The sequence below is a fragment of the Neophocaena asiaeorientalis genome, unplaced genomic scaffold (genome assembly GCF_003031525.2).
Source record: "Neophocaena asiaeorientalis asiaeorientalis breed wild unplaced genomic scaffold, Neophocaena_asiaeorientalis_V1.1 scaffold1, whole genome shotgun sequence".
In the NCBI taxonomy this organism is placed as follows: Eukaryota; Metazoa; Chordata; class Mammalia; order Artiodactyla; family Phocoenidae; genus Neophocaena; species Neophocaena asiaeorientalis.
Window position 1 is genome coordinate 88,575 of NW_020171981.1, and position 12,347 is coordinate 100,921.

At 53.0% G+C, this 12,347-nt stretch overlaps 1 protein-coding gene across 1 annotated transcript; it reads right to left on the reverse strand.

Annotated features, from left to right (window-relative positions):
- Positions 1 to 9,003: 9,003 nt before the first annotated feature.
- RND2 (Rho family GTPase 2) lies at positions 9,004 to 12,347 on the reverse strand. Its single transcript, XM_024744871.1, has 5 exons — positions 12,339 to 12,347; positions 11,773 to 11,860; positions 10,849 to 10,958; positions 10,038 to 10,172; positions 9,004 to 9,829 (listed from the first exon to the last, which is right to left on the reverse strand). Exons 2-5 carry the CDS (start codon positions 11,786 to 11,788, stop codon positions 9,563 to 9,565), a joined length of 528 nt encoding a protein of 175 aa, XP_024600639.1. The 5' UTR covers positions 11,789 to 11,860; positions 12,339 to 12,347; the 3' UTR covers positions 9,004 to 9,562.

A 12,347-nucleotide genomic window follows, 5' to 3' on the forward strand; every position in this document is an offset into this window, starting at 1 on the left:
GCAGGCAAAACCTGTTAGATATGCAGATTCCAGGGCCTCACTCCAGACCTACTGAATCACAACTAGGGGAAGAGCCCAGCAGTCTATGATTCTGAAGCAAGCTCAGGTTTGAGAACCACTGGCTTAGTGTAAGGGGCTGCTAATTGGTATAAAATGTTACCTACTGTCTATTCTTTTGTCTCTAGGAAGATCTTGGGCCTGTTAAGGAAAACTAAGGTTCCCAAGCTGGTGAGTGGTTCTTATCTACAAAGTTGCAGCAGCTAGCTCCAGTTGACTCCAGAATGGCTCTTTAAACAAATACAAAGCAAAGGACAAAGATTAAATTATATTAGCAACCTAGGAGAAGAGCCAGACTGCTTAAAACAACAGCTAGAGGTTTAGGAGGTTTTATTAATATTTAAATTGCAGTGAAACCACAGCTGCAGCTTTTGACTCCAGCATAGAGATATGCAAATGTGGCTTTCCAAAGAAAGGCAATTTCAGACAGCCCTCCAGGTAATGAGAACAAGTAAAACAAATGATTTTGTAATTTACCTTTATTGACTGATGGAGATCAAGGTACAGACAATCCTTACCCAGTGAGAGTCGGCCACCAGCGGGCCCTGTGAGGGGAGAATGGAAAGCTGGCCTGGAGGGAGAAAGGCAGGGAGACACAGAGTGATGACAGAAAAGGCCCAAGGAGGGCAAAACAGGAGGCAGGTGGGAGATGACTCAATTAAAAAGGAAGAGAAATGGGGTCTGTGGACCATCGATCTTGCCAGCTCTCAGGAGCAACAACAATCATAAGCGACTGTCACGTGCCACACTCCTAAGTGCCAGGCACTATTCCCACCTTACCAATGAGGGAAATGGCACTTTGAGAGGTCAGGCAACTTGCCCAAGATCACACCACAAAAGGAGGTGGCAAGACTTTGATGCAAACAAAGATTTGTGTGAGGCTAAACTGTGCTGGGAACCAGTCCTAGGAGGTGATAACAACAAGGTTAATGACTGAGGGGGCCACTACGTGCCTGGTTTCGTAGTGGACTCTGTGTATGCTAGGGGTGTGGAAGGGAGGGAGGAGGAGCTTACTATTCAATGGGCGGAGCAAGGAGGCCACCGATAACCCTTGCAGAATTGTGTCTTCTGGTTCGGAAGACCCTTGTGGGCTGTGTGATGGGCTCTGCCTGCTGTGGAGGCACCTCACGCCTCCACATTATGGGGGCCGACAAACAAGAGCTTTGAGACTTAGTGACGGCACCCAGAATGCTAAGGCAGTTTTGACGTACAGCTTAATGCAGTGATTCTCAAAGCGTGGTCCCCTGATGGGGAATGGAAGTGGGGGCTAACGACATAGTCTAGGAACTTGTTAGATAGCGAATTCCAGGGGCTCACTTCAGACCTCCTGAATCAGAAACCGGGCATGGGGCCAGCAATCTGTGATTCCTAGAAACAAGCTCAAGTTTGAGAACCACTGGCTTAGTATAAGGGGCAAAGCATCTGAAGCTGGCTCTTGGGTACGATTTGGCCAGGTGAAAAGCCGGGAGATTCCAGAAGTCCCAGTTAAGAGCCCCCAACTAGCAGAATTAGGGGGAGGATCCAAAAGAAGATTTGGGAGAATCTCCTAAGGATCTATTTCTCTGACCCACCCAGTGTCCCCAGGCTGTCCCTTCTAAGCCGAAATCCATCCTCACCAGTGCCTCACCTGCTGTTTCCTTTCAGGCACCCTGGCCACCAAATATGGGGACCCACAGATTTTGCTCACACTCTGTCTTGTCCTCAGTGAGTCCTGCTCTGCCAACTCTGCAGGCCCAAATACTGCCCACCCCACCTCCTCCACAGAGCCCTCCCCACTTCCAGGCCAGAATCTCCCCACTCTGAGCATCCCAGAAGCTTTGCTTTATTTATGATACTTTCTTCCCTCAGTAAGTTATTTTGCACATACTCTATTGTCTCTATTTGACTAGAAGGTCCTTATGGGTAGGATTAGTATCATTTTATCTTTGTTATAACCCAGCTCTGTTCCTGGCAGACACCCTGATGGGTACTCAATGAATATTTGCTGAATGCAACAGTTAAAGAATGAGTGAATGGACTCATTGAGTAAAGGCCTTATCCAGCTGCTAGCCCCACCCTCAAGAACTTTAGTCCTGGAAAACAAGCCACGTTCTGCCACTGAGGGTGCTAATTCCCTTCAATCCCTCCCACCCGTTTTTCTAGTACCCAAATTTACTCCAAAAGCAGTACGAGAGATCTAAACGTCCAAGAATCACTCTTCCTCTTCTAAGCCCACACTTACAGATTTCCTCCTTGATTCTCTTTTGCCTATCATGAAGCCTACTGCTTTGTGATGAATCAAACCAACACCCACGCATACAGAGAAGGTGTTTCCTCTCTCCATGTGTCCTCCAGCAGGGCCTCCTCCAGGCTAGATACTCAAGATAGATAAACTGCTATGCCATCATCACTGGAGAAATAATTAGGATGCTTATGATAATCTCTTTGCAAGTTCAAAGCCCTGGCACAACCATTATTTCTCTCTCCTTGCTTGTTCCCTAGGAGATCACTAGGGTAGAGATTGTTATCCCCACTTTATAGGTAATAAAACTGAGGTCCATGGGAATTCCCTGGCAGTCCAGTGGTTGGGACTTGGCATGCTTTCCACTGCCAAGGGCCTGGGTCCAGTTCCTGTCTGGGGAACTAAGATCCCACGAGCCGAGCCACACAGCAAAAAAAACAAAAGCAAAAACAAAACTGAGGTCCAGGGCCTGGTCAAAGGTCACCCAGTGAATTGATGGCAGACCTGGAGCTCACTAGCCCAGGACTCCCTATTCATTAGAACACAGATGAAAATGCTCTCATTATGGTGTCTGGGCTGTGCCTTGTCTGAGAGAGGGAGTGTGGAATCCAGTTGAGTGCGGGTAGGGGCCAGGGAAGATAAAAGAAAGTTTGTGACCCTGTAAAGTTTTTTCTCTGCAATGCTGCAGCAGTTGGCACTGGTTAATTCCAAAAGAGTTTTTGTGGGGTTTGTTTGTTTGTTTGTTTGTTTAAAGCATTACTACATGTCCCAGATTAGGGAGGAGGGAAAAAGAGGTGAATCCAAAGGTAACACAGACACACAGGTAATCAGATGTTTACCATCTTTTGAAAACAATCTAAAACCAAATGGCAAGAGAAACTCAAATTACAACTTATGTGGGTCTTCCCAGCTGTTAGGCTATAGGACTTCTGCAATAAGCTAGTGCCAAGTGGGTAGAAAATCTTCCCTTGGTGAAGCCTGGAGCTTGGTGAGGAGAGGTCTCTCCTGGAGGCAAAGGGCTTTGGGGGCCGTCTCACGGCGCTCCACAGCTGCCAAGGTGAGACGCCTGCTGGTGGGGCCATCCCCAAGTGCCCAGAGACTCTGAAAGCCATGGAAGCCAAGATCTGTGCTGGAACCTCCTCTGGTTTCCAACCAAATGTCAGAAAAATGAAGGAAAAAAAATCTCTACAGCAATTCAAGAGGCCATTTCCTAAAGATGTGGCCCCAGGACTGTGCTGGGGAAAGCAGAGATGATCTTTCCCTTCCCACCAAAGCCCGAGCTTTCTCCCTGGGCTCCATTCTAAAGAGCAGGCCTTGTCCTCTTCACCCCAGGCCAGCTCTGGGCTTTTCTCAGCCTTAGCCTAACACCAACCTCCATTACTCCTCGACCCTTTGCTGAGGCCTCCGCAGCTTCCCTGTGCCACCGGAGCCTGTAGGGCGTGGAGATGGGCAGGAGGGCCTGACACCCACGCCCAGAGGGGTGGTGGTTGTACAACAGTGTGAACGCACTAAATACCACAGACTGTACACCTTAAAATGGTTAATTTTATGTTACGTGAATTTCACCTTAATTAAAAACAAAACCCGAGCTGCCCTGGGAGCTCTTTGGGGGTGGGGAGAGAAGCTGGGCCTAGCGGAAGCTGTGAGGGTAGAGCCCCCTTGCCGAGAGTGGCAATGAACGACAATAGGAAGGGCAGTCTGGGCCTGCCCCCTCCTCCTCCAGGACCAGATGGGAACTGGGGCTAAGGAGAAAGGCCCAACTGGGGCAGCGCTGAAGAGAGGCACTCAGTGAAAGCAAGGAGGCCGCAGCCGCCGCTCATTTGCATCATAAGTGATTGGTTTTCCCTGCTCGTCCCTCATTAGGACACAATGGACAGTTGTTTGCTGGCGCAGCAGATCTATTTACCAAGGGAGGGAGGACACAGAGCAAGAGTGACCGATGGGCCATAGTAAGTTGCTGGGGGGGGGGGGCGATCCCGCCTCCTCTCCCCTGCTCCCCCCACCAACCCGCTGCCACTGGGACTCCTGTTCTCACACAGTGCGAAGGGACCCAGAGAGCAAATCAACCCCTCATTTTACAGATGAGGAGACTAAGATGCTAAGAGAGGATGAGACTTGCTAAGGTCAAACAGTGAGCATGGCAGAGCCGGGGCTTCTGGAATCCACAGTGTAGATTCTAGACTCTCACTCCAGGGCTCACTCCACTGCTTGCAGTACCTTCTCCATTCCCAGCTTGCGGCTCTGTGTCTCTGTGGTCTATCCTTCTGTTCCAGGCCTTGGGTTCCATCACTTCTCTCTCCTCTGTCTATCTAATCTCTTTCTCTGTTCCTGCTCCTCTCTGTATCTTTACCCACAGGTTTCTAGGCAGCCGGGATAATTACTAAACTTCTAATTCGCCCCTGCCCTAACGAGCGAGTGTCTGGCAGGAGAGGCAGCAATTTTGAAACTGTCTTGGTGTGTTTTAGGGATAGGTGGGGAGAAAACAAATATGTGTGGGGGCCTATTGTAAACCAGGCACTAAGACAGACACATGACACATTTTATCTCATTTCTTCCTTTCAGTCTTGCAAGGCGGCGTTCTTGGAGACGGGAAAATGAGAGGCTCAGAGAGGTTGGGTAATTTGCACAAGAGCACTCAGCTGGCAGATGGCAGCTATCTGATTCAAAACCCACCTCACACCCTGGCGCAGGGGCTAAGCAGGGCAAGGGCCCCCTGATTCCAGGCTCATGGGAGGCAACAACCTTGCTGAAGGAGGCCACTGCTTTGTTGCTCCCCTCTGGGCAGCACCTGCCTCCCCCCTCCCTACCTTCAGGCTCCCACCTTCCTCTGGGCCCCTTCTGCCTGGTGGTGAAATCGCACAAATGCAAGCTTTTGCCCCTGGTGGGAGTCGGGGACTGGGGAGATAGCAGGCAAGAGGGAGAAACCTGACAGACCCAGACGGTGGCAGTCTCCCTCCTGCTGACGCCCCCTCCCACTTCCCTGTCTGCCCCTCCCCTTTGTGGTTCAAGCTTGCCAGCCACTGCCTCTGTCTCATTGTGCTCTGGGGGAAGGGGAGAGTCAGTGAGTGGGTGTCTGTGTGCATGAACATAAGGCCTCTGGGTTCATTCTGACACTGAATGAAAAACTCACCAATTATTCGTCCAATCTCATTAATATGCAGACAGACATCTGTTATTTAGGAGTCAACAGCAGAGGCATTTTCTTGGGGGGAGGGGCACTTATGTACGTGTCCCTCTTGTCTCTTTGGCTGCAGGCGGCGGGTAGCTGCTTGGGAATCACCCCACATGCCTGGACCTGGTGCCTCCCCTCTCTCTGACCCTCACCCCCAGCCTTGAGGAGAGGGAGTAGGGGATTGGCTAGAAATGGAGAGAGACCTGGGAACCCAGCTGAAAGGGGGAAAGGGGGGAGAGGGGCTGCACTGTGTAGAAGAAACTCCTTTGTTGGCAGAGAGGGAGGGGGGGATACTCAGAAGAGCTGAACCCCTTTCCTGGGGAAGAGAGAGTAGTGTAGGGGACAGCTGTACCAGGACTGCCTGCCAGGGTCCTGGTGTCCACCGGGAACCTGCGGAACATGACCCCTTCCCCCCACCTCCCACAGCCTGCAGGACCAGTCTGCGTGTACCTGGAGTGGGGTCGCTATGGCAACCTGGTGCCCTCACCCAGACTTCAGAAAAGGTAATGGGGGGAGTTCAGAAAAATGGGGGACCAAAGGATGTCCTTTGGAGGAGTCACTAGACCTCTCTCTCTAGCCCTCAGGATAGGTATGGGGACGAGACACCTGACCTGCCCCTTCCTGTCTTCTGGCCTTCCTCCAGTCTGAATCCCAGCACAAGAGGCCCTCTCCAAGAAGCCTTTCCTTATTCCATCAGGCCCAGTTCAGAGGCACTCAAGCCTGGATGTGCAAGTTGTAAAGAATAAAGGTCGGTATCAGTTCAGCCCCCTTTAAAGGGTCAAACAACTTCTCTACATCCTTTCTCCTCTCTGAATCCTCCTCAGCAACACAGTGAGGCAGATGTGGCAATCAGCTCCCTTTTCCAAGTATGAAAACTGAGGTTCAGATGCCTGCAGGGCCTCACTAAAGGCTCCCCAGGGAGGAAGCAGCAGAGCTAGGACCCAGGCCCTCGGACCTCTGCCTCCAAATATTAAGCGCTTTTCATGACTGTCCCTCCTGGAAAGGCTCGAGTCATAAGGGGATGACCCTCTGTCAGCTGAAGCATGTCAGGTGTTAGACCAAGTCCCCGCCCCCACCCCATTCCTTCCTTGCGCCTCCTCCCTCCAGGGCAGGCTGATTGCTGAGGTTAAGAAGCACTGGCGGCAACACAATGTGATTAGTTGTTTATTTCATTAAATGATTAACGAGGCTACATTGTTTCCCAAAGGGGTGTCCAATTTGTGGGGGAAACAGCTGCAGAGGAGGAAGCTGGGTCTGACTCCTGCATCTGGGGTGAGGGGAAGGTCCCCTCCTTCCAGCCTGCAGGGGCCTTTGAGGATCTAGGAGCAGCCCTATTCCCTCCTCTCACCCTTTGGGCTCCTCAGCCCACAGGCACAGACCCGTCTGTAGAGGAAATAAAACGTCTGGCAACCCAGACCTGCAGAGAGGACCAATATCTGTTCCCGGTGGTACTGGAAATGTATTATAAACTTTAGGGATTCCTCCAGCTGATTTATCTTCCTAATTATGTTTGTTTTAGGCAAATACTGAAATGTGTTTGCATTCCCTGAGCATGGCAGGAGAGGGAGGTTGGGAGAAGAGAGGGGGTGCAAACACTCCGTACTTTGAGCCTGGTTTGTACCAAAGTTCAAAGTGGAGATGAGAAGCCACAGACAAAATCCCAAGACAGTGGTATATCAGGCCCCTGTGGGGGAAGGGTCAGGCCTCTGGGACCAGACTGAGGTCCACCTAGCTGAGCCCCAGCGCTCTCCAGCACCCTCAATCCAGGACTCAGTATCCTTGCAGAGGATCCTGGAGTCAGCCCCTAACCAGGTCTCAGCTTAAGAGGGTAGGGTGCCCGGTGCCTTTGAAGCTGTCCCAGAATCCTTGAGGAGATTGGCTGAGATGGACCAGGACAGGGTCTTGGAGGAAGAGGGAGGATAAGGAGTGTTTGATGAGCCAGGAGTGGGTGGGGATTTCCTTTCCTCTCAAGACTGGACCCTGGCATAGGGAAGGGAGAAGCTATTTTATTTGTTTATTTTTTGGCCACACTGCCTGGCATGCAGGATCTTAGTTACCTGACCAGGGACTGAACCCGTGCCCCCTGCAGTGGAAGCACAGAGTCTTAACCACTGAACCGCCAGGGAAGTCCCGAGGGAGATGCTATTTTAAATGACACATCACAGAGCCAAACCCCCTAGACACCCTCCCTGCGCCCCCCCCCCCACGCCCTCCCCAGCCCCCCATCACCTCATCCGGATAACCATCTATCCAAAAACCAAATCTGGTCCCTTCATTCTCTGCTTGAAATCCCTCATGCTGCCTCACATCCTCAGAATGAAGCCCTGGTTCCCTTGTGGGCCCTGCCGCGGCCTCCCTGTACCTTCCTAGTCTTGTCTTCCGCCCTCCCTGCCGTGGCAGCCCCAGTGGTGCCATGCTCTTCCTCATCTCCACGTGTTTGCACATGCTGTACCCTCTGCTCAGAGTGCCTTTCCTGCCCCTTCCCTGCCTGGCAAACTCCTCTTCAACCCTCAAGGACCTGGCTCAGAGGATAGGCTTCTGAGGCTGTAAGGAGCTTCCACAACCAAGGAACCATCACACCTGGGGTACCTCTCTTCCCCACCAGGCTGGCCTCCAGAGCACAGAGACTGGTCCTTTCAGAATCCCAAGCCAGTGTCTGGCACAGAGTTGGTGCTCAGTACACATTTGCTGAATGAATGAGGGAAAGATGGGCTGTGAATTAGGTGGGGATCCCAGCAGATGGGAGGGTAAGGTCTGTGTTCTCTCCCAGAGTGTGTCTGAAGAACTGGCTGGGGCTGGGGGAGGGGAGAGCCATGGATGGTTCCTGGGGGAGAATGTCACCGAAAAGAGGCCAGTGGGATCAGAGCCAGGGAGGGAATACAGGACAATGTGAAACCAGACTCCGGAGAAAACAGACCAGCACTGTCTTTCCAGACAACAAGTGCTCTGGCCGGCCCCTCCACCGTCTTTCCTTCTGTAGGGGGTTGGGGAGGTGTGACCCTCAACTCACATCTTGTGCTCCCTCCAAAATCATCAAGGAGCTCAGGATGGAAAGAGGGAGAGAGCCCCTGCCCCAGCCTCCAAGGAGACCCCAGAATCAAACTACTGTTCCCTTGGGAAACCACTCTGTACAGGGTCACCCTGATGTGGAGGCTTTTGATGCCCTCCCTACACCCACAGCTCCCAGGGCACCAGCAGATTCCAAGTTGGGGCTGGACACGGTGAGCAAGGGGCTTGGACAACTTCAGCCGGACCCTTCCCACATTAGCAGGGGGCCCCCGTTGGGCTGAGTAAAGAATTGCACATCAGTCCACTTTAAAACCCCCAACGGCTCTAGGATTGTCTGGCTCATTAACTGACATGAATATTCCCAAGATATCTCTCTCTCCCGCCTCTGGCTCCGAAAAGGACACTGCTGATCCAACCCATAGCTTTTTCCTCTGCTCCATCTGTGGGCATCGACAGGGAAGTTCTTACTGAAGTCTAACTTTCCCTCCTGCTGCTAGAGACTGGTAGATTGTTTTTTTAGAAAGCAACAAAACTAAAGCCACAGTCGTTTTCCATGGACATGGGCTTTATTTGGGGACTCTTGGGGGAAGGGAGGGAGGGAGCTAAGACTGGTGGGTAAATCAGGGGAGAGGCTTCTCAACTTGCTTTTTAATTTAGTGCATGTTGCCTGGAGGTTAGGATGAGTGAGAACAGCTGTAGAAGTGAGAGGAGAGGAAGAGGGAAGGTCAGAGAATGGATACTTTCCTTGGGGAAGGAAGCCAGGACCAGGATATGGGAACTGAAGGTGGGGAGGGAAGGCACCCTTCATGTACTGAGACTCAACCAAGGTCACCGCTTGATGCCAGCTTCCCCAACCCCCTGGCCCCATCCCAGCTCCCAGCCCAGATGCCTGTTCTGCTAGTTCCCTCAACTTGCCTTGGAGAGGAGCTGAATGAGGATGTGGGGAATGGCGGTACCCTTCTGCCTCCAGCTTCCCTGCCCAGGAGAACTGCTCACTCGCCCACCCTAAAGTCCCAGCCAGAGTCAGGAGGTCAGGAGGCCGGGGGCCAGCAGGGGGACAACTGTGCCTACACCTTCCCTCCTCAGTCTGCCCACGGGGCCCTTCACATGAGGTTGCAGCTCTTGGCTCTATCCTTGTGTATCTCGCCCTCGTTTCCGGTCCCATTCCCGTTTCCCCGGTCTGGCCGTCCTGCCAGCTGAGTAGATCGCTGAAGTCCCCGGCGTGAGTCAGTACGGCGCAGCTGCCTATGGCCCCGGCCGAGGGAGGCCACTGTGGCCACGTGGAAGACATCTCTGACGCTGCGCTCAGAGGACCGGGAGGAGCACTCCACGTAGGACACGGCCCCCACCTGCTTGGCCAGCACAGTGCCCTGGAAGGATGGAGTGAGTGGAGAGAGTTACAGGGCTTAGCCTGCAGCTCAGCAAGGGGCAGGGAAGCTGAGGGCAGGGGGTGGTCAAGGGATCAGGTCAGAGGCCAGGGCAAGGGATTAGCCAAATAGGGTGTTTTCAAATCAGAGGCTGAGAGGGGCAGAGGTGAGAGGTCTAGGCTGGGACTAGGTCAGAGATCAAGGGTCCCACCTGTTCATGTGTAACGGGGATAAGCCTCTGCTTGGACAGCTCCCTCAGTGTGGCCAGGTCGGTCCGCATGTCTAGTTTACAGCCAACCAGCACAACCTTGGCATTGGGGCAAAACTCCTGAGTCTCCCCTTGCCACTATTTGGAGGAAGAAAACAGAGTTACGCGGGGGCAGAAGGCAGCACGGGGTGAATCCTTGCTCACAGCACGCAGAAACCATGCACCTCTCTGGGCTCTCCCGTATAAGTAAGCAAGGAGGTGAGAATGGTGGGCTTGGGCTGAAAGCAGGAAGGGTGTGGGAGAAGGGAAGGGAGGAGAGGGCAGGGGTGGGGCCCTGCTTCTACCTCAGTGGCCATGAAGGGTCTGCCATCCCCTTTCCCAAATTTGCTCCTGGGAACAGACCAATCCCGCCCTCCCTTCCCCTCCCTGGGAACTGGGGCTGCCTTAGCCGACTTCTGTCCATTCACCATGGGCTTTTCTCATGGAGATAGGGGCCTGGAGAGGAGACCACACGGCTTTCCTGAGCTCCAGCAGCAGCATTCCTATCCCCTCCATCTGGGGCTCCCACACCCAAGGAGATGGGGAGGGTGGACGAGAAGTCCCTTGAGTACTCCTCCCTGTTGTCCCCCATCTCCCCCAGATGCCATATCCAGCTCTGAGGACTGATGTCCAGGAAGTCAGGGGGGGATTGGGAAGGGTGAGAGCTTCACACACACTCTCCGTGATGGCCATGCTCAGCTGTAATTCCCTCCTCCCGGCCCATGTGTTTTCTGGTCCCCCTCAGTCTAGCCGTCCTGCTTCCCTAGGCTCCCACCTTCTTGAGGACACTGTCCAGTGTTTCTGGTCGGCTAATGTCAAAGCAGATGAGCACAGCATCCGAATCAGGATAGGCCAGAGGCCGGACGTTATCGTAGTAAGAGGAACCTGAGAGAAGACAGGGAGGGAGGGGACAGACGAGGGTCCTGAGTGTGCAGAAGGCCTGGAAGGGAATGGGAGACCTTAGCAATCCTGGTCAAGGGACTCTGAGCAGAGAATGGAAAAGAGCAGGTATTAATACCCATCAAGGAGTCTGTGTTTCTCCAAGGAAGGGAGTAGACAGAGGGGAGGTTAGATGGCAGAAAACAGCTCTCCACTTCCCTAGGGGGTTCTCTAAAAGTAATCATTCTTAATCTTTTCTGAGTCTTTGAGAAGCTCATGAAATCTCTCAACATTCTCACAAAATTTTGCATGTGCTTTCTGGGCTTTGACAGACATTTTCTAAAGCTCTCCAGGGGAGCCAAGTAAAAATTTAAAACAAAACAAAAAATCCCTCCCTTTTTGTAGGAGAAGGGGCAGGGGCAGAGCCCTCCCACCCTCCCGGGACTTGATCTCAGATTTCTATAGTTCAGTCTAGAGAAGCAGTTTCCTGCCCCCGAAAGAAATTCTAAATGTCTTTCCTAAACCGAGCCCTATCTCCTAAGAAACATGTTCCAAAATAAAAGCCATTCCTTCCCAACTTTCCCAGGTATGCAGAATGGAGCTGAGGGGATGGGATACTGGGCTTTCTCCCTCAGGACAAGGTTTCTATGTGTCTCTGAAAGCTCTGCCTAGTTTTCCTGGCTTTAAGCAGAAAATTAATTTTCCTTCCTCCTAGAATAGGATGGATGGATTGGGTTGACCTGGAGCCTAAGGGTCTAGTCCAGGGAGGGAGCAGGGTGGGGGCCCTGGAAGTCAGGGTGACCCCGAGGGACTTGGCTACCTGAAGTGTCCCACATGTTGAGCTCAATGCGGCGCTTGTCGATCTCAAAGCTCGCGGTGTAGTTCTCAAACACGGTGGGGACATAACTCTGCAGACACGAATGGCTCAAGGTGAGATCCTCCAGTGCTCACCCCAGACAAATGCCCTCCTCATTCCCACACCCCGTGCAGCCCAGCCCGAGGACACAAGTTGGTCCGGTGTTGGGCAAAGGGGAGATCCCGGGAGCAGCTGCCTCAGCGGAATCTCTGCTAGGCTCCCGGACCCCCTCCCGGTCCTTTCAGGCCCTAGTTCTTCCCCTCTCCAATGCCCAAGACCCCCGACATTCCCCTAGCGCCCCCTCCGGGATCCTCCGGTTCTCCCAAACCCCATTCATCTCACCCTGCTCCCCAATGCCTCCCACCCAAAACCTCTGCAGTCCTTTCAGAAACCCCAACGCTTTCCCCAGTCCTCCAAGCCCCTCTCTCTGATCCCTGGTTACCCCAGCACCCATTTCCGTCCGTCCCCCAGGCCCCAGTCACCCACCCCCGCGGCCTCAGCGCCCTCCTCCCTAGACGCCGGTTCCTCACCCCGGGGTA